The sequence below is a fragment of the Podarcis cretensis genome, assembly GCF_951804945.1.
Source record: "Podarcis cretensis genome assembly, chromosome: Z".
In the NCBI taxonomy this organism is placed as follows: Eukaryota; Metazoa; Chordata; class Lepidosauria; order Squamata; family Lacertidae; genus Podarcis; species Podarcis cretensis.
The window spans coordinates 21,412,117-21,439,866 of NC_137184.1; the positions used below are offsets into that span (position 1 = coordinate 21,412,117).

The 27,750-nt window shown below is 46.6% G+C and overlaps 1 protein-coding gene across 6 annotated transcripts in view; it reads left to right on the forward strand.

Moving 5' to 3' along the window:
* The first annotated feature begins 7,048 nt into the window (after positions 1-7,048).
* The window catches only part of ATRX (ATRX chromatin remodeler), a 93,357-nt gene continuing 72,655 nt past the window's right edge, over positions 7,049-27,750 (forward strand). For 2 of the 6 annotated variants that reach the window (XM_079961184.1, XM_079961186.1), the window contains exons 1-4: positions 7,074-7,716; positions 24,050-24,150; positions 25,941-26,008; positions 26,869-26,921. In XM_079961184.1, coding sequence (XP_079817310.1) covers positions 7,655-7,716; positions 24,050-24,150; positions 25,941-26,008; positions 26,869-26,921 — 284 coding nt within the window. In that variant the 5' untranslated portion in view covers positions 7,074-7,654. Of the gene's footprint in view, positions 7,717-24,049; positions 24,151-25,940; positions 26,009-26,868; positions 26,922-27,750 lie in introns of all 6 variants that reach the window. The other 4 variants (XM_079961189.1, XM_079961185.1, XM_079961187.1 and 1 more) reach the window with 4 other exon arrangements.

The following is a 27,750-nucleotide window of genomic DNA, read 5'->3' on the forward strand; positions in this document are numbered from 1 at the left end:
CCTGGATCCGCTGCTGTGGGTGGAGCCTCCGCAAGTGGAGTGGTCTGAGTCTGTGGTAAGTCTGGCAGACCCTCTGAAGCGGCTTGGTTCGGCTCCACGCTGGCAGTTTGCGAGGGAGGTGTAGGTGGGGCCTCGCCATCTGTACGTGTCTCTTCTGGAGCCGCAAGCATAGTTGGGGGCACCTCGGTAGTGTCCAAGTCCCCAACCCTGCGCCTAAGCTGGTCTATGTGCCGTCGCCACAAGCGTCCGTCTTCGAGTGCCACCTGGTACGAGCGAGGTCCAGTGACTCCCACTACTGTGGCTGGCACCCAAGGAATGTCCCCCACATAGTTCCGGGCAAAGACCTGGTTTCCTGGGACAAATGACCGTGGCGCGTTGGCACAGCCTGGGGGTTCAGCCACGGCAAAGTCCGGGTGTAACCGGTCGAGCGGTGACCTGAGGCGGCGGCCCATAAGCAGTTCAGCAGGACTCCGCCCTGTGGCCGCATGAGGGGTGATGTGTTGCACGAACAAGTATTCGGCGACCCGCTCATGCCAGTCTCCCCGGTCCAGGCGCGCCAGTGCCTCTTTTGCCGAGCGCACCATTCTTTCCGCTTGCCCGTTGCTGGATGGATGAAAGGGTGCCGTTAGGGCATGGCGGATGCCCAGTCCCAAAAGATACTGCTCAAATGTGCCTGACGTGAACTGCGGTCCGTTGTCAGAGACAAGGACATCAGGACACCCATGCGTTGCAAACAGGCCTCGCAGCACCCGGATGACAGCTTCGGTAGTGGTGGAGGGCATCAGGGCGACCTCCAGCCATTTGGAATAGGCATCCACCACTACCATAAAGGTCCGGCCGTGAAAGGGGCCAGCCAGATCGATGTGCACCCTCGACCAGGGTGTCTTTGGCGTCTCCCAGGTGTGTCCCTTAGCTGCCGGTGGTGCAGGCCTCGACTCTTGGCACGCTTGACAGGCGGACACCCAGGCAGTGATGGCATCGTCCATATTAGGCCACCAGACGTAACACCGAGCCAACGCCTTCATTTTGACAATTCCCGGGTGGCCAACGTGCAGAGCCTCCAGGACGCGCTGACGGAGTCCCTGGGGAATCACGATGCGGTCTCCCCACAGCAGACAGCCGCGATGAGCTGAGAGTTCATGTTGTCTGGTTGCGAAGGGCTGGAACTCCAATGCAAAAGGCCCTTGTGGCCACCCCCTCCACACCCAGTTGAGCACCCGGCTGATGGTGCGATCCCGGGCAGACGCGGAGGCCACAGTGGCAGTCGATACAGGCGCTGCCGGAAGATCCTCAATCAGAAGGAGTGATGAAGCTGGAGCCGGGTCTTCCACAAATGCTGGAAGAGGGCAACGGCTGAGGGCGTCGGCATGGCCCATCGATTTCCCCGGGCGATGGATGAGCCGGTAGTGGTAGGCAGCCAGGAAAACAGTCCATCGCAGCATGTGTGGTGAGAGGACCGGTGGAGTTGGACAATCACCGGCGAGGAGGCCCAGGAGTGGCTTGTGGTCAGTGATGAGGTCAAAAGTCCTGCCATAGAGGTATTCATGGAACCTCTTCACTCCAGCCACAAGTGCCAGTGCCTCCTTGTCGAGCTGGCTGTAATTCCGTTCCGTCGGAGATAGCGTCCTGGAAAAGTAGGCGAGCGGTGCTTCTCTTCCATCTGGAAAACGGTGACTAAGGACAGCACCGATGCCAAAAGGTGAGGCGTCGCAGGCAAGGACCAGCGGCCTGGATTCACTGTACTGTACCAGCACACTGTCTGATGAAAGGAGAGCCTTGACCGCGTTGAAGGCCGCCGTCTCCCGATGACCCCAGGCCCAAGGCGTCTTAGTGCTAAGGAGTCGGTGAAGAGGCTCAGCCACTGTGGCTTTGTGGGGCAGGAACATGTTATAAAAGTTCAGCAGCCCCAGGAATGCCTGCAACTCCGTCTTGCTCTTTGGGGTGGGGGCCTGCTGGATATCGCGGATCTTGGATGTGGTCGGGTGAAGGCCGGAGGCATCGATAAGATAGCCCAGGAACTCTACCTGTGGAACGGCGATCTGGCACTTCTCCCTCTGGCACTTCTCCCTCTTTACCTTGAGCCCGGCCTCTTGGAACCTGGTCAGCACGGCACGGAGGCGCTCAAACAGCTGCTGGTGTGAGTCTGCAGACACCAAGACATCATCAAAATATGGTACCACGCCCGGAAGCCCTTGCAGGAGACGCTCCATAAGGCTTTGGAAGATGCCAGGAGCCACACTCACCCCGAACTGTAACCGGCGGCAACGGAATGCCCCCCGGTGGGTGACGATCGTCTGGGCTTCAGCAGTGGCATCATCGACGGGCAGTTGTTGATAGGCTTGGGCAAGGTCCAGCTTAGCGAAGACCTTACGCTCACCCAGGGAATGCAGCAGGTGTTGGACAACAGGAACCGGATAAGCGTGCTGCTGAAGTGCCTTGTTGATCGTGCACTTGTAGTCAGCGCAGATTCTCACCGACCCATCTGGCTTGACAGGCGTGACGATGGGGGTTTCCCACTTGGCGTGGTCAACCGGCTCCAAAACTCCTTGGGCGATCAGTTTGTCCAGTTGTTCGTCCACCTTAGCCTTGAGAGCAAAGGGAACCCGGCGTGGCTTTAGCTTGATGGGGCCGACTTGTGGATCAAGGCTAAAGGAGATGGGCGTACCTGTATATTGCCCCAAGGTGCCGTCAAAAACCTCGGCAAAGTCTTTGACCAGACCCTCAGTCTCTGCGTTAGAGATGCAGTTGATGCCGGTGACTTCCAGGCCGAGGGCATCAAACCAGTCTAGCCCTAGGAGGCTTGGCCGCTGACCTTCGACCACCACCAACCGGAGCAGGCCCGAAAAATCCTTGAAGGCGATCCGGAACCGGCCAACGCCTACCACGGGAATGTCGTTTCCCTGGTAGTCTCTCAGGTGTACGCGGTGAGAGTCGAGTTGCCTTTTGGACACTCTGGGTACCAGTCTTTTGATGGTGCTCCATGACACGATGGACAGGGCAGACCCGGTGTCGATCTCCATGTCACATGGAGCTCTTTCAATGAGCACCGTGACGTTCAGCTTGCGTCGCGTAGGTGAGTCGGTTTGGCCAATCGTGGTTCCAGACAGGCAGCGGCAGTTGGTGAGAGCGAAACAACTTTCCTTGGCAGACTGGAGTGAAGACTTGGACTTGCGAGTCGATGAAGGGGGGGTGTCAGACGGAGCCGATCGGCAGACCTTAGCGATGTGGCCCCTTCTGGAACACTTCCTACAGATGGCGTCTCTGAATCAACACTTGGCACGGGAATGGTTGCCTCCGCAGCCGGCACATTCCGGTTGGCCCTTGGACTTCTGTTGGAACTTCCTGCGCTCCCGCTTTGTCTGGTGCACGTCATCGTCTTCACTGGAGGATGCCTCATCACTGCTGGCCTCTTCATGATGCACCGGAACTGGCTCCCTAGCAAGACGCGGGCTGCTGGACTTGCGGATCTCCTGGGCGGAGCGTTCAGCAGCTTCTGCGGCCACAGCCTCCTCAATGGCTTTCTGTAGCGTGAGGTCTGGCTTGGCAAGGAGACGCCGTTGCAGATGGATGTCCCGGACCCCGCAGACGATTCGATCCATCAGGGCATCGTCTAAGTCTTGGAACTCGCAGTGCATTGCAGCCTGTCGCAGGGCGGTGGTGTAGTTGTTGATTGACTCCCCCTCTGCCTGGTTCCGGTGGTAGAACGCATGGCGGGCAGCAATCTTGGACGGCTTTGGTGCGTAGTGGTTGCGGAGCTTCTCTTGGATCGTGTCCCATGGTGTTGCCTGGACTGCTTCAGGCGTAACCAATGCTCGGGCCGTCTCAAACACCTCAGGCCCACAGAGGCTGAGGAATAGGCCCCGCTTCCGATCCTTTTGTACTGCTGTCAGCTCGTTGGCTTGGAGGTAGCAGTTGAACCGAGCGAGGTAGGAGTCCCATGATTCAGAGGCTGGTGCAAATGGCGGTAGAGGCACAAGTGAAGCCATGATTCCGATGCCGGCGTGAAGGGCGATGGATGGAACACAGTGCTCTTAGCCAGAACAGTCAGCTCTGAATTGGTTCTGTCCAGTGATTTCGCTCAGTGATTTCGCTCTGTGATTCAGCTCAGTGATTCAGCTCAGTTCAGAGGCTGGCCGCATCTGGCTGTGCTCTGATGTCCATCGATCCCACCTTCGTCGCCAGTGTTAAGTTGTGGGTTGACATAGCAGACGACACAGCGATTTCTCCAAGTAGCTCTTTATTTTTGTAAGCTGGAATAGAACTGCCTGCAAACAGCTCAGCCGGCCTGCTTTTATAGGCAGCCGGCTGTCAACATTGTAACAACAACAGCCCAGAGTTCCCGCCTAAAATAACTGACGTGGACCTGAGGGAAAACTATCTACAGACCTGAGTGAAAACTATATACAGTATCCCCCTGCTGGCCCAGGGTGAAACTTCACTACATAACAGTCACCAATATGCTGAAAACACTCAGCTTTATCTGCTGATGGATGGCCATACCGACTCGATCCCGGACACACTGACCAGATGTTTGGAAGCTGAGGCTGGATGGTTTCGTGGGAGCCGATTGAAACTAAATCCTTCGAAGACAGAGGTCCTCTGGCTGGGTTGGGATGGTACGAGGATGAGGGACCAACTCCTTTCTCTTGCAGGGGCCCAATTAGTACCATTGCCTTCCGTTAAGAGTTTGGGTGTAATCCTAGATGCCTCCCTTTCCATGGAGGTGCAGGTTACCACAACAGCCAAGGCAACATTTTTCCACCTTCGCTGCATCAAGCAGTTGGTCCCTTACCTTTCCCGCCCCGACCTGGCCACAGTGATCCATGTGACGGTCACCTCCAGGCTTGACTACTGTAATTCGCTCTAAGTGGGGCTGCCCTTGAAGCTGTCCCAGAAACTCCAGCAGGTGCAGAATGCTGCAGTGAGGCTCCTCACAGGGTCTCTGCCATGGGAGCATATTCACCCAGTGCTTTTCCAGCTGCACTGGCTCCCAGTGGAGTGCAGGGTCAGATTTAAGGTGCTGGTTTTGACCTTTAAAGCCCTTTACTGCTTAGGACCCTTGTACCTACGGGACCGCCTCTCCTGGTATGCCCCACGGAGGACCTTAAGGTTCATAAATAGCAACACCCTAGAGGTTCCGGGCCCTAAGGAAGTTAGATTAGCCTCAACTAGAGCCAGGGCCTTCTCAACACTGGCTCTGGCCTAGTGGAACGCTCTGTCTCATGAGACTAGGGCCCTGCGGGATATGCTTTCTTTCCGCAGGGCCTGTAAGACATAGTTGTTCCATCTGGCCTTTGGCTTAGAATCAGTTTGATTTCCTCCCCCTCTTTCTTTTTCCTTTCTCCTCCTGTGAAGAGGCTGCATCCTAATGTTTTAATGTTGTATTTTAATCTTTTTTTAAATTGTATTTTAATCAACTTGTTTTTATTATTGGTTGTTAGCTGCCCTGAGCCCGGTCTTGGCTGGGGAGGGTGGGGTATAAATAAAAATGTATTATTATTATTATTATTATTATTATTATTATTATTGTCACAGGCTTGTATTCAAACAGCCAGCTTCTGCTTTTACCCTGCTCTCAGCTGTCACACACTTAGGTTTTGCCTACCAGCCAGGTGAGGGAAGGGCCCCATCCATTTGCTCTACTTTTGTTATACTAACAACAGTACTTAGAGCTATTAACTCACAAATAAACTACCTGACAAACAATGGAATCCATCCCTTATATTTTAACCTTTGCTGGATCCAGGACCCCAGAAATTACAAGGGTCTCAGGCATCATGGAGGCTAACATCCAAAACTCACAACACTATTGACAAACAAAATTTCATTTCCTGTCTCGCCAGAGTGGTGCATGCTCTAGTTATCTCCCGCTTGGACTACTGCAATGTGCTCTACGTGGGGCTACCTTTGAAGGTGACTCGGAAACTACAACTAATCCAAAATGCGGCAGCTAGACTGGTGACTGGGGGCGGCTGCCGAGACCACATAACACCGGTCTTGAAAGACCTACATTGGCTCCCAGTACGTTTCCGAGCACAATTCAAAGTGCTGGTGTTGACCTTTAAAGCCCTAAACGGCCTCGGCCCAGTATACCTGAAGGAGCGTCTCCACCCCCATTGTTCTGCCCGGATGCTGAGGTCCAGCGCCGAGGGCCTTCTGGCGGTTCCCTCATTGCGAGAAGCAAAGCTACAGGGAACCAGGCAGAGGGCCTTCTCGGTCGTGGCGCCTGCCCTGTGGAACGCCCTCCCATCAGATGTCAAAGCGATAAATAACTACCTGACATTCAGAAGACATCTTAAGGCAGCCCTGTTTTTAATCTGTGATATCTGTGATATTTTAGTGTATTTTTGGTTTCTATGGAAGCCGCCCAGAGTGGCTGGGGAAACCCAGCCAGATGGGCGGGGTACAAATAATAAATTATTATTATTATTATTATTATTCCCTTTTGAAGGAAAATGGTTTCAGTGCTATCATTGCTGACTGGTTAGAAGCAATGGCCATAGTTTTCCTGCTGTTTCTTCTTGTATTTGTAATCACCAAATTTAAATTCATTTTTGTTTAAAGTGAAGTTTTCATCAAGTGTATGATAATTTGGTTTGAGAAGCATTGTATGTTAAATATTTATGAATAATGGATAAAATAAATGCCAAAGAAAAGAAACATATTTAGCAGAAAACCCTGATTCTGAATCCATTAGCTTAAGTTTTATATACTGTACTCAGCAATGAAAAATCCTTACCTACCCTCAGTTAAAATAATATATTATATGCGAAAAAATGTTATGTTTAATACCTGTAATTCTGGATTATCTCTCATACAGAAGAGCCACTATGGGGTAGTCATGGACAGTGCTGGACTTTTATTTCCTCTCTAAAATTTATTGTACAATTATAGAATGAATAAATGAAAATTCCAAACACACAGAAGCAACTGTAGCTACATGCTGTAGGGAAACAGTTTCTGCAATAAACAAAAATGAGATCTGAAAAACCTAAAAAACTCTAGCTGGATTATCTCTCACAAAAGAGCCACTATAGGGTAGTTATGGGCAGTGTTCGACTGTTTTTATTTTTCTTAATGTTATTGCACAGAATATTAAACGGTACAATAAAGGAAAATTGCAAAAAGGCAACAACCACGGCCCTACGTATTGTAGGAAAGCAAGTTTCTGGCGAGGTCAAAATGAATCGGCTGACCTTCACTTGGGATGAGGAAAGAGCAGGTGACAGTGCGGCCGCAGAGTCAAAAGCTCAACTCATCCTTCTCCGACAACGCTGGAGAGCTGAAGCTACACAAGCGCAGAGCGCGAGCGAGGCAGCCTAACGTCCCGCGCCATGACGTCATGCGCAGGTTTGAATGACGGCAGCTCCTGCTGGGGCCAATCCGGAGTGGCGACGATGCCCGGATGACGCAAACGACCCTAGCAACAGACTGAGCTCTGCCTCGTCCAATGAAAAAAAAAGAAGCGGGCCTCCGGGAACCTATCAGGCGCACCGGAGTGGGCGAGGGAAGGCGGCAGGAGGCTGGTCTCACACTCGCCGACAAGATGGCGACAGCAGCGATGGGGATGGCCGCGCCAGTCGCTTTGTTTCCCACCAGAGCTTGAAGCTCGCCTTCTACAGGCCTGAACGAAAGTGACAGGAGCTGGGGAGAGATGACTGCGGAGCCCGTGAGGTACGCGGCGGCGCCTCGCTACTCTCCCGACCATGGCGGGCGGTGAGGAATGGGAAGGCGTGGGGGGGTGGGGGAGGAGCCGGAGCTGAGGGGCGATCGCCCTCTCTGCCTCACGCGCGTGGCCTGCCGAGAGGGCGCGGGAGGACAGATTAGACAATACCCCCCTCCCGCCGGCTCCTCCCGCCATTTCTTCGAGGTCATTTTATCAGCGGCAGCTCAGGGTGGGGGAGGGAGGGAGGTTGGGGAGGGCCGGGTGTCTCCCTTCCCGCCTGCGCATGCTCAGTTTGAGCCGAACGTCCCCCCTCCCCCCTCCACTGCGCCCCCTCCTGAGAGGCCGTTTTCTTCCCCTGGCGGGCGAAGGGGCGGGGCCACTGCAGAGGAAAGGGGCGGGGCTCCCTGCGCAGATCCTGCCACCCGTCCCCTCCCTTCCCTGCCACCCCCCCTTTTGCCGGTCACTGATCAGAGTTGCGGGTCCCCTTCCACGCCCACCCAACCGCGCGCGCTGCTCAGAGGACTCCTGAGCGGCCTGTCTTTTGCCGGAACCAGGCCTCGGTCGTCGGGGGGCCGGCGGCATGGTTGATGTTGATCGGCGGCCTCTGCACACGTTTTCCCAGAGACCTTGCGGCGCCCTTTTAAATAGGGGTATCGCCTAGGAAGCATAGCTGCCAACGTTTCCCTTTTTTAAAGGGGAATTTCCCTTATTCCGAATAGGATTCCTCGCAAGAAAAGGGAAAAGTTGACAGCTATGCTAGGAAGCCGCCTCGTGCTGTGCTACCGGTGCACGGTAGCGCAACGTTGACTGCACCAGTAGCCCTCCGGAGATTCAGATTAGGGTAAGATGTCGAGGGTTGAATTTGGACACTTTTGTTCTGCCACCCAGCTACAGACCACGTCCATGCTTAGGGAGCTGCTTTGTACTGAGTTGTGGGGAGGGTCGTCTAGCCCAGTGTTGCCTCTGTGTGGATTGGCAGCAGCTGCCCATTGTTTTGGGCAAGAATCTTGCCCAGTTGTACCTGGAGCGGCTTGGGCAGCGTTGAACCATCGGGCTTTCTCTATGTAAGGCAACTGCCTTACTACTGAGTTACAGACGTTCCTCAAAACGTGGTCAGTACTCAGGGATGCTGGAAGTTGCAGCTGAACAACATCTGGAGGAGTCACAGATTGCAGTCCTGGCATCTTTGGAAGGGTAACAGAGAGGGTGGGGTTGTAGTTCCATGTTGCCTACCTGGTGGTAAGTGCTATTGTGCAAAAGTTGGAAGAAATCATAGTTACCTACATGTGCAGTAGAGAGAGAGTACTCACACACAAAAACACACCTATACGTAATAGCAATTATTAACCACCACAAGTGTGCTCTGCGACCAGTTGTTTGCATGGAAAGCATACCAGATTTGTTGCCCTGTTTTTTTTAGCTAATGTGATATATTGGTTCATATATTGGTTCATATGAGAGATGCTATTTTCCCTTCCGAGCATAATAATTCATAGTAGAGCACATTATCTATGTCATGGAAACATTTTGAATAAGTTATTAAGAGGTTGCTTGGAAATGGGATCTGAAATGGATATGTGAATAAATGTACATTGCTCTTTAAAATACTGATGATTCATCACATGTACATGCTAGGTTGACTATTGGTTATCTTACCTGTGTGCTTGTTTTGAACTAGTGCTTGTGCTTTGTTTATACTGTATTGTAAAACATTGGTTTCTAAATTTAATTTATTTGCAAATTATGTAAGTAAATATTTCACACATTGTATATAAACTTTATGTCCCCAGCAGAATAGTAAGATGACTATTACAGTAAGCATAATAACATGAAATAATAAAATGAAACAATACAGTAAATGCAAGCAACAAACCAAAGAAGCAACAGCTTACTAAGAGAGTAACCTCTCCTTCTTTTTCCAGCTTATTTCTAGAGTAATGGGGAGGCAAGGAGGGCGGATCTGGATCTGGACCCTGGTGGAGGGTGGGGTACCCTGCTGCAGACCTGAATTGGATCTCCCTCCTACTGCATGGCTATTTACTCTGGGAAAAATGGTTAACATAATTGCTAATTGTGTGAATTACATCATGTCTAGTTGCTTTCTTTGGAACTCTTATTTCCATTGCCTCTTAACCTTGCAGTATAGTTCTTTGTAGGCTTCTTTCTGTTGTATCACAATTGATGATAGATGGCTGGTATGTAAATTCTTGTTCAACAACAAATTATTCAGAGTGTAAATATGTGCAATGCTTCATATGTACAAAGTGTGTGATGTAGTTTTTGTGGTTTGTGTGTAGTGCTAAGTATTTCACAATGTGACCATTACAAGTTGGCTGCACATGGAATTATATTTCCCTATCGTAAATTATAGTATTCACAGTTGAGAGAGAGTGTACAATGGTACCTCGGTTTACATATGCTTCAGGTTACATACGCTTCAGGTTACAGACTCCGCTAACCCAGAAATAGTGCTTCAGGTTAAGAACTTTGCTTCAGGATGAGAACAGAAATCGTGCTCCAGCGGCGTGGCAGCAGCAGGAGGCCCCATTAGCTAAAGTGGTGCTTCAGGTTAAGAACAGTTTCAGGTTTGAGATTGAGGAAAATATAAAATTTTTGGAGAATTATTAGATTAAATTAATTGAACGAGATTTAAGAATGTAAACAAGATGATAAATTGCTGGAAAAAGGTCACAATGATGTAAGTGGGAGTGGGAGACGTGAGGGAGTCCAAAGAAGTTTTGAAAAATGTGTTATGATACATGTTACATTGTTTATCATTTTTGCATTTTGTATTTTAAAAAATCTTAATAAATATTTATAAAAAAAAAAAGAACAGTTTCAGGTTAAGTACGGACCTCCGGAACGAATTAAGTACTTAACCCAAGGTACCACTGTATAAATATATAATTTCTTTTCTCTTCCACACCGATTGGTGAATCCTAAAGCTCAGACTTATCTGCATTGTAAAAAAAAAGAAAAGAAACTGAGTTCTTCTGTATTGAAACATGTTCACACACCTACACTTGCACTTCTTATCTGTACCAAAATTCCATTCTCTCCCACTTCATGATTTTGCAGCCTACCTGTAAAATACTCCCCCTGAAGACCAAAGCAGTCTGCCTGACAAAGAATTCCAGAAGTGTCAGCAGTGGTGGTGGTGGCTGCTGCTGCTAAGATAGAGGCATGGCAACCTCAGTGCCTAGGCGGTAAGCTTGCACCATCTTGCCTGCCTGCCATTGGTGAAGGGTTTTGGGGGTGTACACTCCCCCAAAGTCCCTGGGCCAGAGGCTGCCATGCCTGCCCCAAACCACCAACTGGGCGCTAAAGTTGGAAGATCAAATCTGGTACAGGGAGGGAGGCAGCCCATGGTATCTGGTGCCCCAGGCTCCCCCCCCCTTGCAGGCTCCCCACAAACCTTTCAGAGATGGCTGTGCATCCAAAGGGACCACCCAAAGCACCCAGCTCAATGAACCCTGGCTGTCTGAAGCCCAGCTTTGGGGGTGCTAGGTGGCTTATATCTCTGCAGCCCAGCCAAGTCGAACTCCACGCGAGGATGGCTCCCACTGCAGCAGTTCCTAGTGTCCTGGAACTGTCTGCACTCAAATCACCTGCTCCCTGGGAGGTTGTGTTGCTCTGGAGCCCTGGCAGCCTAGGGATGCTGCCAGGCTCCAAGCTGGCCCAAGAGCACAGCCTGGCGGCTCCAACAATCTCTAGCGGTGGTGGAGGAACAGCAGCAGTAGCTTGCGCCTTTGGCTGTGGCACACGCTCTCCACTGGCCTTGCTCATGCTGCCCTGGGTGGAGCTAGAGGGTGGGGAGATGGAGGGCCGCTAAAAACTGGTTTGCATGTTGGACCACCCTTATCTATATTGTAATCATTGTAATCAATGATTTTTTAAAAAGGATTTTTTTTATTTAAATCAGATTTTTAAAATAAAATGCTTCTGGAGAAAAAAATCTTTCTAAAGATAGTTTTCTATTTAAGTTACATTATAGTCCAAAGGCTTTTCATCAGGAAATATGGATTTGTTTTAAGTTTTTCATGTGTGCTAAAACTCAGACTTAGTTTTTTTTAATTAAAAAATGTTTAACCACATCAGTTAACAAACATGGATACATACGCTATAATGTTATTGCTTTAATTAAATAAATGGTTTAAATTGTTATTAAGGAAATGATTCTTTTTCTTCTTCCAATAAAGTACAGCAGAAAAGTTGTCCAAATACAAACAGTTAACTTATTAAACCTCACAATAATTTCATAATTATCTGTATTTCTAATAGTATAACCATTTTTGTTATCTCTAAAACCTACTCTGAAAATTTATTCTTCCAAAAATGAAACCTTCATATGGTTGTAAATATTAAGATTATACCAGCAAGAATGAGTCTTTCTGTAAAAAAATATGATTTAAATCAAGTCTTACTGACCAGTGATTTAAATCAAGTCTTACTAACTACAGTCATACCTCGGGTTGAATGTGCTTTAGGTTGAGTGCTTTTGGGTTGTACTCAGTGGCAACCCGGAAGTAACGGAGCATGTTACTTCCGGGTTTTGCCGCTCGCGCATGTGCAGGCACTCAAAATGACATCACACGCATGCGCGGAAACGGCAAAACGCGACACGCGCAGACGCGCCATCACGTCTTACATTCCATTCAGGATGAGAATGGGGTCCGGAACTGATCCCGTTCGCATCCCAAGGTACCACTGTAGTGATTTAAGTCGTGATTTAAATTGATTTAAATCAAATACACCCTGGTTGTAATCCACTAGGGGTTTTTGTGATGGTGTTGAAGGGTCTGGAAATAGACCGAGCTGTTATAGGGGTTTGTGGCAGACACAAATGTGTTCCTTTGGTAAAGTTGCTGTACTCTGTGGAAAAAGAATGGTAGACAACCCTTGGAAAGGAAGAAAAGGAGTCAAACAAGGCACACTTGGAAGTTGATTGCTGGTTTGGGATGGGAGGTAGCTCACATAAACAAGTAGAAAATGAACTGAACTGAGATGATAGGGCCAGCAGGTGCAAAGGTAAGGGAAGCTGAAGTCATACCATACATTAGAAATAAATCTTTGCCTGCAAGTTTTTATTAGGAATCTGTTCCCACAAGGTCTTGAATTTCATAATTGCTAATAATGGAAATTACATAGTTCTTATAACATGTATGGTCAATGTTTTGAAAAAGAGTGCAGTAATCATCTTGTGTGTTATTAGTATCTTCAATTTTTAATGGACTTTGGTAGAAACATGGTAAAACAAAAGAATACTATTCCTGTAAAGAAACCAACTTAATTATTTATTTGTAAGTTTGCATCCTGCCCTATCTTCCGGCTGTTAGAGAGCCCAAAAATACATATTGTTTAGAAGAAGTTATATACAGTGGTACCTTGGGTTAAGTACTTAATTCGTTCCGGAGGTCCGTACTTAACCTGAAACTGTTCTTAACCTGAAGCACCACTTTAGCTAATGGGGCCTCCTGCTGCTGCCGCACCGCTGGAGCACGATTTCTGTTCTCATCCTGAAGCAAAGTTCTTAACCTGAAGCACTATTTCTGGGTTAGCGGCGTCTGTAACCTGAAGCGTATGTAACCTGAAGCGTATGTAACCCGAGGTACCACTGTAATAGTTTGAAGAGAAGCCTAGATGACTATTCTACAGTGTAAGAAATCCTCAATTGGACCAACAACTGGTGCGGGTCCAGTTCCGACCATGTGGAGATCTCTGCATGGTGACTGATATCTCTGGCTGGCCCCAGGCTTCCTATGCAGGTAAGCAGAAGAGCTTATTTACAGCATTTATATCCTATCTTTTTCTCCAAGGAGTACAAAGTTCAGCCTCCTTCTCAGTTAATCCCTACAACCACTTTGTGAAGTTGGTTAAGAGGCTGTGACTGGCCCCAGATCACCCAGTGAGCTTCCTAGAGTACTTCTGTGGGGCAGCTATATAAATTAAGTAGGTAAATCAATATGGGGAAAGAAAATACCACTTAGAGAATGATCTGAAATATTTTTCTTGAAGCTTGGATTTGTTTTATTCTTGATTGTTAGATGTTTGAATGTGATGTAAAATACTTTGATATTTTTCTTTGAAATATAAGGCGGTATATAAATGAAATTAATAATAATAATAGTACAGTCGTACCTTGGTTCTCAAATGGAATCCATTCCAGAAGTCTGTTTGACTTCAAAAATGTTCGAAAACCAAAGCACGGCTTCTGATTGGCTGCAGGAGATTCCTGCACTCAGTTGGAAGCCACGTCAGACGTTTGGCTTCCAAAGAAAGTTCACAAACCGGAACACTTACTTCTGGGTTTGCGGCGTTCAGGAACCAAAACGTTTGAGCCGCAATGCATTTGAGAACCAAGGTAAGGTAAAGGTATGGTACCCCTGCCCGTACGGGCCAGTCTTGCCAGACCCTAGGGTTGTGCGCTCATCTCACTCTATAGGCCGGGAGCCAGCGCTGTCCGCAGACACTTCCGGGTCACGTGGCCAGCGTGACATGCTGCATCTGGTGAGCCAGCGCAGCACACGGAATGCCGTTTACCTTCCCGCTGGTAAGCGGTCCCTATTTATCTACTTGCACCCAAGGGTGCTTTCGAACTGCTAGGTTGGCAGGCGCTGGGACTGAACGACGGGAGCGCACCCCGCCGCGGGGATTTGAACCGCCGACCATGCGATCGGCAAGTCCTAGGCGCTGAGGTTTTACCCACAGCGCCACCCGCGTCCCTTGAGAACCAAGGTATGATTGTAATAATATTTCATTGCAAAAATAAAATGACACCTAGACACCACTGTTGTGGTGCCCGTAACTCAAGGTGCCATTGGGCGATTAGTTTATATACCTGAGTTTCTACTACAGTGGTACCTCGGGTTAAGAACTTAATTCGTTCTGGAGGTCCGTTCTTAACCTGAAGCACCACTTTAGCTAATGGGGCCTCCCGTTGCTGCTGCGCCGCCGCTGCGCGATTTCTGTTCTCATCCTAAAGCAAAGTTCTTAACCCGAGGTACTATTTCTGGGTTAGCAGAGTCTGTAACCTGAAGCGTCTGTAACCCGAGGTACCGCTGTATATCCCGCCATGCTGCTTCACCCCCCCCAAGAAAAGGCTTAGCCGTTTTGCGTGTCTCAAAACCCCGTCATCCCCGCATGCTAACATACCAAACACAAGTGGAACAAATTTAAAAAAATTCTCTGCCTTACAGAAAACCTTGATTGCCTTTGCTTGCCAAGGTTTCTCTTCCCCCAACCCCTTCCATTTTAAATTAAGCTTAGAGAAAACTGGGAGAGAGCTTAAGTACAGGCACCTCCCCATTTAAACTGGGGTTATGTTCCGAGGCATCATGCGTTTTAGAGAAATTGCGCATATTGGGAGCACCATTGAAAAAGCCTGCAAACACACTCTGAACCTCTGGAAACCCTTTAAAAAACCCAAACTCCACCACAGTTGCTCCCTCCAAAGCTCTTAGTTCAAACTTCCAACTCTCTACAGGTCTCAAAGATAGGTGCAGAGGCGCCTGTATTGCACTTGCCAAGGCTCCTGGCAATGCTAGATGCTATTTTTGCACCATTTTTGCCTTTGTCATACTCTCTTAGGGCCATTTTTGCCCCTTTTTGTGCCACTTCCAGTTTTGCAGTGATTCACACGTGCAGTTGTGCATGCCTTGAATGCACGTAAATGGGGAGTTGCCTGCATACAGAGCCTTGAGAAATGTGGTTTCTTTTTCTTTTTTCCTCCTCCTCCTCCTCCCTCCTCAGCCCACTCCCTGCCCCCAAGAAGAGAAACAGTTGATTTCAATAAATGGGCTCATCCTAAATCAAGGAAGAACTGGCGACTGTTTTGTTCTGCTCCACTTCCCAAAAGCCGCACCATATATCCATATACAGTGGTACCTCGGGTTACATACGCTTCAGGTTACATACGCTTCAGGTTGCAGACTCCGCTAACCCAGAAATAGTGCTTCAGGTTAAGAACTTTGCTTCAGGATGAGAACAGAAATCATGCTCCAGCCGCGTGGCAGCAGCAGGAGGCCCCATTAGCTAAAGTGGTGCTTCAGGTTAAGAACAGTTTCAGGTTAAGAACAGACCTCTGGAACGAATTAAGTACTTAACCCGAGATACCACTGTACAATACTATATATATATTTTAAACATTCCCCTTCACCATCTCTCAACTGGACAAATCAGTTCTGCTTGGCACAAAATCTACAAAGTGCCTTCTGGAAAGACTTGTTGTTTTTATTAACTGGATTTCTTCTCCCCCTCTTTATCTCCTTTTGTTCTCTACTCGCCCTAAAATCCATCTTGGAAAGAAGTAGGAGATTCTTGTTCTCCTTAGCATTTCTGGATAACCTAATTATGCAAACCACTCATTTAATAATAATATTTGTAAAAGTAAATGGATTTAGGTCAATTGCTTGTGAAATAATTTGTGTTCGTTGGGAAAAGAGGTTGAGGGGGAGGAGTCTAAAGGAGTCTACTGGCATTAATTTTAATAAAGTGCTGGTTCCTCTCTTTTGCCAATATGAATTATGAAAATAGTCACCACACCTGCAGAAATAGGGGAGAGTGGGGAGATTAATATTTTTCCCTGCTATATCCATTGCACTCTTAATACATATATGTATCCTAAAAGGTCCATGGGGTCACGAAGATTCGGACATGACTAAACGACTAAACAAATCCTAAAAGAAAAAAATGGGAGAATTGGGAGGGAGAATAGAGATATAAAAGAATGGATTTGTGAGGGGATTTCGAAGAAGTAAAACCCTGGAATATATTCTCTATCTTTTCACCAAGTGTGGTGGCACATTTCCCAAGCATGCCCCCCCCCCGCCTTCTGTCCTTGGATGACAGGGTAAAGACACAATGGAGAGGACAAAAGTTGTCGTCTTCACACTTTTTGGTGGGAAAATACTTTTTAAAAAATCACTACTTTTATAACAAAATAGTGACGTGTCCTTTCACCCTAGCCTTAATAATTACACACACAAATGGTTTTAGCCATTCAGGTCCCCAATCCATGCATGTTTTGCTTGGGGGAAGCCCCATTGAACTTGGGTCTTCTGAAAAAAAAGCAGGCACCAGATCAGGGCTGGAAACAACTCTCCCCCTCCCCACAAATGCCACCTGCCTGCTACTTCTCAGTCTCATTCTGTCTCAGTCTCCATCCCTCTGATAGTGGTGGCCCCTTCATTCCCTGTGCTTGGACATGCTCATCCTCTCTGGGGGTGGGAGAGAGGAAAACTGATTTGTTCCAGAGAAGTCCCAGCCAGCTAGATGGTGGAAAAGTCAGGCACCAGTCAGGGTATGAGAAATCTCAACTAAGTCATGATTGGATGGTTGTTGGGTGCGAAATGCCCCTGGCATTCAGGGAATTTTGAACACTGGAGATATGCAATATAGGCATGCCCTCTTGCACTGTGTTGCTTCATGGGCCTCTAAGTGAGGTTAGCTTGGTGCAGTTCTTTTGGAAGTGTTCCTGTCATCTAAAGAATGACAGGTGGCTCTAAAATCTAGAACTGCTTTGGAGTATGTGGGAATATGGTCATTTGTCCATAAGAGCATGGGCAAAAGTTTATTATTGCAAGGATGATTTCATAAGCAGAAAGCATTGCTTGGAGCATGATCAACACGTGGACAGCTCATGCTGTCCTAATGATTGGTCCACGTAACATAGCCTGATGGTCTACGTGGTCTAGTGCAATGGCCCTTATCTGCTGGCTGAGAACAAGTGGGATTCCTTGTATTTTGTATCTTTCTGACTTTACACAATAAAGGCTGTGCTCCAGCAGCTTCTAGAGAGAGCTGCGGCCAGATTTCTGCAACCCATCATGGTGTGAGACTGATTATTTACGGATGGCGAGCGGGTTCTCGTCAGGAGTAAACTTGGAGTAAAAATGTCTCCAGCCACCCACTTGCTCCACATCATATCTAACTTTATAAATTATCATTTCCCTTATCCCACCCCCTCAGCTCACCTTTGCTGCACAAAAAGCTCATAGTAGGTAAGCTCTAGTTTTCAGGAAATTGCTTCAGCTCCCAATCTTATTGTTTGCTTTTATCTGTAACCCACTTTACCCTTTTTGTTACAGGGGAAGTAGATGGGTTTGTCTGTTAGATTGTCCTGTCTGGCTGTCCACCCACCCACCCACCCACCTGGGCTTCCTGCAGCAGAGTCTGAAGCTTCATCACCTTCCTATCATGTACATGGTACAGGAAGGGGATATCATGGCACAGGTCAAAGCCTGGTGACTTCATTGTTTGGTGCTTTCAGCAATGCCCCTTGCCCTGTGGTCCTTCCAGCAGTGCTTTGAGGTCAAACAAATAATCAGTCAACCTCAGAATGTTTTCCTGAACCTTACAGATAGTCTAATTACTTGAATTTGGGTGCGGTTTTTTGGACATCCATTGAGAGGGTATCAGATCATTAAGACGGCTACTACTATCCCCAGCACAGGTGTGACCTTAAGTGAAACCAGAATACGAGGAAGTAAATAGATTATTATTTACACTGGTGTTCCTTCCTTACCAGCAGGCTTTACATCTCTTTGCCATACCTTTTTCATGTTTTTATTTTTTATCTATAGACAGAATGCTTTAAAATGTTTCCATAGGCTCTTCCTTTTGACAACCAGCAGAGATTAAATTGGGGGATATCTAGAACCTGGGTACTGAGTTGCTTTTTCTTCTTTCCAGTGTCTCTGCTTTCTTTTTGCTCTATATTGGCCAATCACCATCATAGATACAAAGTAACAAGCAAAATTAAATTCCCAAAATAGATAGTTTGAAGAAAGATTTGAGCTGCTGCTGCTCTGCCTGTGAGTATTGGGGAGGACCGCTCCCCCTTGAAGCCCATTCTCCACCTTGGGCCTGGGGGTGGGCCCCATACTCACCACTACAGCTTATAAGGCTCTAATAATAACACCAATGCTATCAAAGGAGGCAATAATGGGGCTTGGAATTACTACCGTGGAAGGGCAAGGGAGGTATGGCGGTGGGGGCAGATCTTGTAGGCGAAGGGGTATGAGATATGGATATGCTTGTACCCCTTTCTACCTGCGCCCCATCCCCAGGGACGAAGGTAGGGTGAGCAAGGACCACCCGCTTCCATCACTGGTGGTGTGCAATTTCAGGTCTATAGGCAACAAAAGCGCCACCCTTGAGATTTCTTTACCTTGCAGGGGGTTGACCTGGCTTGTGTAATGGAGACCTGGGTGTGCAAAGGAGAAACAGTTATCTTACGAGAGATTGCGCCCCCAGGTTTCTCTGTCCACCAGTTGCGGACTGTGGGTCGGGGGTGGGTTGGGTTGGTATTGTTAATCCGGGAAGATTGTTCTTTCAGGCCTCAATCATTGTCGTTGATCCCCGGCATTGAATGTGTTAGCCTGGTGTAGGGTTCTGAGGAGAACTTGGCTGTCTTGCTGGTGTACTGGCCACCTAGTGTACCAGCAGCCACCCTGTCAGACCTGCTAGAGGTGGTGACTGCCTGGGCCTTGGAGTTCCCCAGTCTGTTGGTATTGGGGGACTTCAACGTACATGTGGATGCCACCCCTTCCTTACAGGCTCTGGATCTGGTGTCTTCCACAGCGACACTAGGGCTCTCTCCATTTGTTTCAGGCCCCACACATAAAGCAGGTCACACGCTGGGCCTGATCTTCGGTGCAGGCGTAGATGTGATCACATCCCCCACTATGGAGCTGCCATGGTCTGATCACTATGCTCTGAAAGCCAGGATTGACTTCCCGCTCCTATCTTGCTTAGGTGGCGATCCTATTTGGGCTTGCCTGCAGAGGCTGATGGATCCTGATAGATTCCATCAGGCCCTGTGGGATCCTGCTCCCCCTGGCGACTCATTGACTGAGCTTGTTGAGGTTTGGAATACCCGGCTCTTGGCGGCCATCAATGAGATCGCATCTAGGCGCCCTCTGTGACCCCGCAGAAACTGTCCCCCCTGGTTTATTGAGGAGCTCCGGAAAATGAAGCGGGACCTCAGACGGCTAGAGCGAGTATGGCAGGATGCCCGCAACTGAGCCTCAAGAACACCTTATAGGGCGTTTATGAAAACCTATGAGATGGCAGTGAAGGCTGCTAAGAAGTCCTACTTCTCAGCCTCCATTGCACCCGCTAGCTCTCGCCCGGCGCAACTTTTTAGTATAATTAGGTCTCTAATGTCCCTAGAGGGACAGCCAATTTAAATATGAGTCAAGCGCATAGCTGTTAGGCATTTGCAAGCTTTTTTGTGGAAAAAGTCCTGACGCTCCACCGTGACCTCCCTGCCAATTTGGATACAATAATGGAACTGGAGGCTCCTCGAGTGTCCTTGGGTCCACTATTGGACCACTTCAACCGGATACTCCCAGCCGAGGTGCACAAACTCCTCTGTGCCAGAAAGCCCACCACCTGTTGACCCGTGTCTGTCCTGGCTGATTAGAGCATGTCCAGACGAGGTGCGGGCCCCCCGGGTGAGATCATCAATTTGTCCCTTGGCTCTGGGACATTCCCTGGGGAATTGAAGGAGGCAGTGGTGTGTTTGCTCTTAAATAAAACATCATTAGATCCTTTAGATCTATCCAATTACAGTGGTGCCTCGCAAGACGAAATTAATCCGTTCCGCAAGTCTCTTCGTCTTGTGTTTTTTTTGTCTTGCAAAGCACGGCTATTAGCGGCTTAGCGGCTATTAACGGCTTAGCGGCTTAGCGGCTATTAGTAGCTTTAAGAAAAAGGAAACAAACTCGCAAGAACTCGCAAGACGTTTCGTCTTGCGAAGCAAGCCCATAGGGAAATTCGTCTTGCGAAGCACCTCAAAAAACGGAAAACTCTTTCGTCTAGCGAGTTTTTCGTCTTGCGAGGCATTCGTCTTGTGGGGCACCACTGTACCACCTAGTTTTGAATCTTTTGTTCCTGGGTAAGGTGGTTGAGAGACCAGTTGCTGAACAGCTTGGCGGATTTCTAGATGAAAAATCGGCTTTGGATCCATTCCAGTCCGGTTTTTGCTCTGGTCATTGGACCAAGACGGCTCTGGCTGCCCTAACAGATGACTTCTGTAGGCAGCTGGATTGAGGCGGGTCGGGGCTGTTGATTCTTTAAGATATGTCAGCAGCCTTTGACATAGTCAACCATGAACTTCTAGACCACCCCCTCACCGACATGGGGATTCGGGGCACAGACCTTCAATGGCTGAGCTCATTCCTCTCTGGTTGGGGACTGAGGGTGGAGGGGGGGGGAGCTGTTGTCGCACTACTCCTTGGTGTGTGTAGTACTGCAGCGTGCAATTCACTCCCCAGTGCTTTTCAACATCTTTATGTGCTCCCTTGCCCAGCTTGTCCGGAATTTTGGTTTGGGTTGCCATCAGTATACTGATGACACCCAGCTCTTATCTGTTGATGGAAGGCCATCCCGGCTCAGCCCCAGACACACTGATTAGATGTTTGGAAGCTGTGGTTGGATGGCTACGTGGGAGCCGGTTGAAGTTAAATCCTTCAAAGACAGAGGTCCTTTGGCTGGTTTGGAATGATATGGGGTTGGGGGGACCAACTCCCATCCCTTGCGGGGGCGCAATTAGTGCCAGCGCCTTCCGTCAAGAGTTTGGGTGTAATCTTCGATGCCTCCCTTTCTATGGAGGTGCAGGTTACAGCTACAACAAAGGTGGCATTTTTTCATCTCTGCCAAGCTAAGCAGTTGGTGCCTTACCTCTTTTGCCCTGACCTTGCCACTGTGATCCATGCAATGGTCACCTCCAGGCTTGATTATTGTAACTCACTTTATATGGGGCTGCCCTTGAAGCTGACCCAGAAGTTCCAGCGGGTGCAGAATGCCATGGTGACACTCCTTACGGGGTCTCTGCCATGGGATCACATTCACCCAGTGCTGTAGCAACTGCTCTGGCTCCCGGTGGAGTACAGGATCAGGTTTAAGGTGCTGGTTTTAACCTTTAAAGCCCTATATGGCCTAGGACCCTCGTACCTACGGGACTGCGTCTTCTGGTATGCCCCACGGGGGACCTTACGGTCTGCTAAGAACAACACTTTGAAGATCCCGGGCCCCAGGGAAATTAGACTGGCATCGACCAGAGCCAGGGCCTTTTCGGCCGTTGCCCCAGCCTGGTGGAACGCTCTCCCACAAGAGACTAGGGCCCTGCGTGATTCAACATCTTTCTTAAGGGCCTGCAAGACAGAGCTGTTCCCCCAGGCCTTTGGGCAGGATGCAGTTTGACTTACTTTCCTTTGTATAAACTAAACCTGAAGGAGGCCCCCAACCTGGTCACAGGTCCTTGTATGCTCAGTGGAAATATTTGGTCCTGGCAAATATTAACCACTCTCAATTCCAACCTGATAATTGCCACCACAAGATTTTAACTTGTATTTTAATTAATTGATGTCTGTTTTTATACATATTGTGTTGTTTTTATGATGTTAGCCGCTCTGAGCCTGGCGTTGGCCGGGGAGGGCGGGATTCAAATCGTTGTTGTTATTATTTATTGTGCTGATTAGAGTGGTTCTCATATGTTATATTTTGAGAAAAATGTTAAGATTGTGTTTCATCCTCAGCTAGATTATTCTTGGAAGAGGAGTTATCTACCAGCTGCACTGGCTCCCGGTGGAGTACAGGATCAGGTTCAAGGTGCTGGTTTTAACTTTTAAAGCCCTATACGGCCTAGGACCCTTGTACCTTCGGGAACGCCTCTCTTGGTATGTCCCATGGAGGACCTTATGGTCTTCAAACAAAAACACCTTGGAGGTCCCAGGCCACAGAGAGGTTAGGCTGGTCTCAACCAGAGCCAGGGCTTTTTCGGCTGTGGGTCCAATCTGGTAGAACGCTCTGTCACAAGAGACTAGAGTCCTGCGGGATTTGACATCTTTCCGCAGGGCCTGCAAGACAGAGCTGTTCCACCAGTCCTTTGGCCAAGGCACAGCCTGACCCTCTCCTTTGGTAATTCTTCACAGAACTCTAACCCAATGGTTGCCATCAATTTGATTTGAACTGATTTTATAATGAATTGATTTTAGAATGCTGTATTATTTTACTGTTGTTAGCCGCTCTGAGCCCAGCTTCGGCTGGGGAGGGCGGGATATAAATATATTATTATTATTATTATGGGCATGATAATGTAGCAGAAGCTGTATTTTAAAGCTCTTGATCCATGTGGTGGGCTCTGCACACAGAGAAATTTCACACCCCAGTTATATGCTCATATTTGCAGACACTGCATGCAAAAGGGGTACATTTGTTAAATTTTGTTGAATACTTTTTGGAGTGTCCATGGATGGAACTGTTCTTTGTTGATTTAACTTGTCAGAATTAGTCCTGACCGGCTTTGGAAATTAACCAGGCACCAAGTGCATTTTGCACATGGCTATCAGCCACTTGTGACCAATTGAAGATGCCTGGGCACCAGGATGGTACCTGATGTCTCCACTATCTGGAGGTTCATACCTTGGGATCCTTGGATTTTGCCGGTTTTCACAGACCAACACATTTTTGGAATTCTATCCATGATATTTTATCTGTACAATCAGAATGAATTTCAGGAACCAAAAAGTTGAATGGAAAGATACAACTTTTGAGCCTTCTGGCTCCAAAATGGCAACTAGACATTACGTTTTGGTGAAAGTAACCGTGGTTTAAGGAGCCATTTGGCACCTAGCTCATATATTTGAGTTTCTAACACTGGTCCTGCCTAGGGCTGGGCAATGTTAGGTTTTCAACATTGCAATGTATCATCAGCCAAACATCGTGTTTGGGGTGAAACTGCTTTAGTTCTCATCGCGGGAGCTGAGGCACTTTCACCCAAACGTATGGTGGGCTGGGGCCAATGCAGTTGACTCCAGCCTGCTGCTCACCTCCTGAGCCAGCCCTGATGTCCCTGTCTCAGGGCTCCTTTCTGAGGTTGCCTTCGCTCGTGCAGGGTTGGCAGGCTACTCTGCACCTTTCTCCCTGAAGTTGGACCAGGCTACAGTAGCCAACAGCAGAGGGTCTTAGGAGCAGCGGCAGTTTCGCCAGTGATATATTGTTGAGTGAAGCTTTCATTGTGGTCTGTTCCTCATACTGATCCTGGGCGATAAGTTGCTACATCACCCAGGCCTAGTCCTGACCCTGAAATGGTTTGACGAGAATGTCATTAGGCTTCTCAGATATTGGGGCATAGAACATTCCAAGGAGGTAGATAGAACATGCATAGCAGTCAAGTGTGTAGACCTTGGAAGACAGGAGAACAGAATGAGTTTGTTTCTTCCCCCATCCTTCACTCCCCCAAGAGATGTCTCAAAAACTGGACACTGCTATTTTTGAGAGAGTTTGAGATTGCATGTCATAATGGAAATAGACCTTGCTACACACTGACAATATTTACAAAAAGGCAAACATTCAAATGGTGCATTTTTTTTTAAACAGTGAAAGCAAGTTGACTACATTGGTGCAGAAGCTTCATGACTTTTTGGCTCACTCATCAGAAGAATCTGAGGATGCAAAGTCTCCTCCAAGATTAACTATAGGTAAAACAGCCTTACTATTTAAAGCCTGTTCAGATCTGTGCTCCTTGTATGTTCATTCTGTCATGCCATTCAGCAAAACTATTTAGTTCTGAAATATAATTCTTGATGACTCTGAGAGGTGAGTTGTACCTTCTTTGATGTATTGTTTAGGCATCTGTAATTTAGGGAGTAACCTTGTGCAGAGTAATTTTGTATAAGTTAATCTGCACCAGATCCAACCCGCTGCTGTGCCTAAGCCTGGTGGATGGAAAACAAGCCTTTTGAATAGTGTTATAGGCTGGGTCACATTACTGAGCTGAACAGGCTTCAGATCCAGCTTAAGCACCTCCTTTCTGGTATCGCTACACTCCTGGAACACCTTTTGGGGCCTTACACTAAGCTGGACTGAGCCAGGATGAGCAAATTATGCTTGTGTGTTTTTCCTGAGCTGGAGTTGAAGACTTAATGCTGGCTTAGCCAGGAATCAGCTGCATCCTAAACTGCTCATTCTGGCTGATCTTGCCACCAATATGACTAAATCATTCACTTTATTAATAAATATGCCCACCTTTGGGAAGGAGACATGAGGGCTCCGGCACAATACAGAGCCCTTGCACTGCATTCCCAAAGCTGGGTAAATGAGGAACATATAAAGCTACTTTCAGAGTAGCCTTATATGTCCTAGCAATGAGAAAGTTATGCTGAACCTTTTTGACTCAAAATTCTGTTGCCTGTCAAGGGTATTTTTAAAATGTAAATAATCAGGAGAACTTTATAACTTTAATTTTTGATAATTTGCAGTTCTGAAAAATTGAATGATTTATCTTATTCTTGCGTTTGTTTTTTGATTTACATTATAAATTGCCCTTGGCTGTAAACAATAACAGTCTGACTGATTTACATTTTTATGCAAATATTGGTGCTAAAAATGATGACCATCTGTTTTTGCATTGGAGAATCACTCTTTTCCACAAATTGCAGATATGGATTAATTTTTGTCTAAGCAAAAAATGTGGTTGCCATGGAAATGTGGAGGGTGGGGGCAGTGTTAGAAAGTGAGATATGAAAGCCAGAAGCTAAATGGCACCTTAAACCTAGATTATGGCCGCAAGAATGAAATGTCTATGCATACTTTTTTATAACAAGAATGCAAAGCTAAAAATGAATGAACTGCAGCTAAAATATTGTGTTCATTTTTCAAACGGTCTAGTCTTTCACTTGCCCACCCCCCTAATATTCTCTTCTCTAGTCTTCAGAGAGTAGCTGGAAGAGGGGAGGCAGAAAAAGGTCTTCCTTCCACTCTTCAGGTTTAATCTGAAATCTTAGGCGCAATACTGTACCCAGAGCTCAGAAACAGCTCGCACTAATGAAATTCCCTGTTGCAAAATGCACCTAGAACAAGGGGAGTTTCAAACACTGGGTGGGGGGAGCATGTACTGTTGTGCACCTTTGGGAAGAAGTACCCCTTTGTTCATTAGTAGCTGACACTCCTCTCTCTCTCTCTCCCTTGTCCCCCACTTTTTCCAGAGGGAAATGGGGAATCGGCCTGCATTGTTGGTTGTCACTTTCTAAAGGTACTCTGTGACAATCTGATTTTATTTTCTGAAGAGAATCCTTGGTTTTTAGTGTTTCTTTCTGATTTGATCTAGTACTAAATAAATACAACCCAGCCAGGATCTGTTTGAGTTGTTTGTGGAAGATAGTACAGTACTTTGCCTACAGTGTGGTTATATGCATTGTTGCTGTTTTGTGTATTTTGAATCATTACTATCCATCTTTACGGGTGAACAGATTCCTTCCGTTTCTTACAGATAAATTTGCTATGACGGAAAATATTCCAACTCCAGTTCCAACTCCAATGGAAAACTGCAGGGAAGAAGTAAGAACAATTTAGTAGCTTAGTTTATAATAATGAAAAACAGTTGTGGAAAGTGGTGATCGATTTCATATGAGCTCAGATTGCTTAGGTTACTTTCTCCATGGTGTGTAAGAGTGAATTTGTATAGAGTATCTATTTAGAAATAATTTTGTTTATAATTTGGAAATTCCCAGGATGTATAGTGCAGCTTTAATAAGCCAGTGATAACAAATGAACCACAACAATAATAACTTGGTTTTATTTTTTGGTATTTTGAAAACTTGAGGAATTATCTTATATTCAGCATATAAATTCAGTATTTTTTCAGTTCTTTCATTTTTATGAGATCCAGCTATTGGTTTCTGGTTTTTTGTTTCAGAGGCAATTTTCTTCTTACAAATAATTTTAATAAATTGTTTGTGCCCATTAAGCATCTCAACTGTGACTTTTAATTTTGTGGAGGATGATAATTTTACTGATTTTAGGATTACTTAACCTAGAAAGATTGTATGTTCTGGCCTGTGGTTCATAATATTCATGCAAACTATATTGTTCATATGGACAGTGCTTTCCTGTATGAGATTTACAGATGTGCAAACCTTCCTGCCCTTGCTATACTTTATTAATGTGGCTGAAAGCAGTTGGTAAGATCATCAAGATTTGAAGTCTAGTGTTTACTTTTATACAATTATTTAATTCCATTGCATTTTATAGTTTATATCTAAAGCACAAGCCCAGTTAGTTACATTTACATATATAAAAGTAGGGTAGAGTTGTCCTTAAACTTCATAGTAAGTTATCTATAAATTGATGTGCATGCATAGGGATGTTTACTTGTATATGACTTGCGATTTTGTGTTTCCTCTCCCTTTCATATTCAGGGTAGCAGCTCTTCTGAAAAGTCCAAATCGTTATGTTCACCACGTTCCAAAAGGTTAGTTTGATATTCTGTTTACCAGTTTGAATTGCTTGCTACAGTGAGTCTGAAGGAACAACTCATTGTCTGTTAGAATCCATGGTGGATTAAGAAATAGTACATGTTACTATGTTACATATTTTTCTGTTTTTATACTGTAACCTGCCCTGTGATCCTTGGAAGAAGGGTGGTATATAACCCCTCCTTAAATTCTTATTTATTTTTAAAAACTTAAATACAAAACATAAAAAGTGAGTTTTTTATATAAAAAATGAAGAAAGAGAAAGAAGTGTTGTATATTACTAAAACAAATGTTAACAGTTAGCAAACACAATTTTAAACCTACTGTATTTTGTATAAATGAGTTCCAAATTTCATTATACATATCCATGCAAAGTCTACGTCAATAAGCAATCTGCTCATAGGTGGCAACAGTAGTCAGCTTCAATCCATTGAATAAGTGGAGCCATACATTTATCGCTCCAGTGCAGCAATATCAGTCTTTTGGCCATAGTAAGGGCACGGAGAATTCAATTACGTTGTCCAGTTGTCAAATTCCATATAGTAGGTATGTAGTTCAAAAGAACATTATCATCTGAAAATTTTAGCTTTTTTTGCACAGACATATTTATATAATTCACTACTTTTTTCCAAAACATAGTAAGTATAGGACATTTTAAAAATGTGTGTTTTAAAGAAGCATTATTTCCAACATACTGCTGTCTCAAGACAGTCCTTTTCTATACAAACGTAGTGGAGACCAATAAATTCTAAATATTATTTTCTGTTGTGTAAGTAATGATTTAAGGTTCATTGACACTCTTGCTATAGAAGTTAAAACACTCCC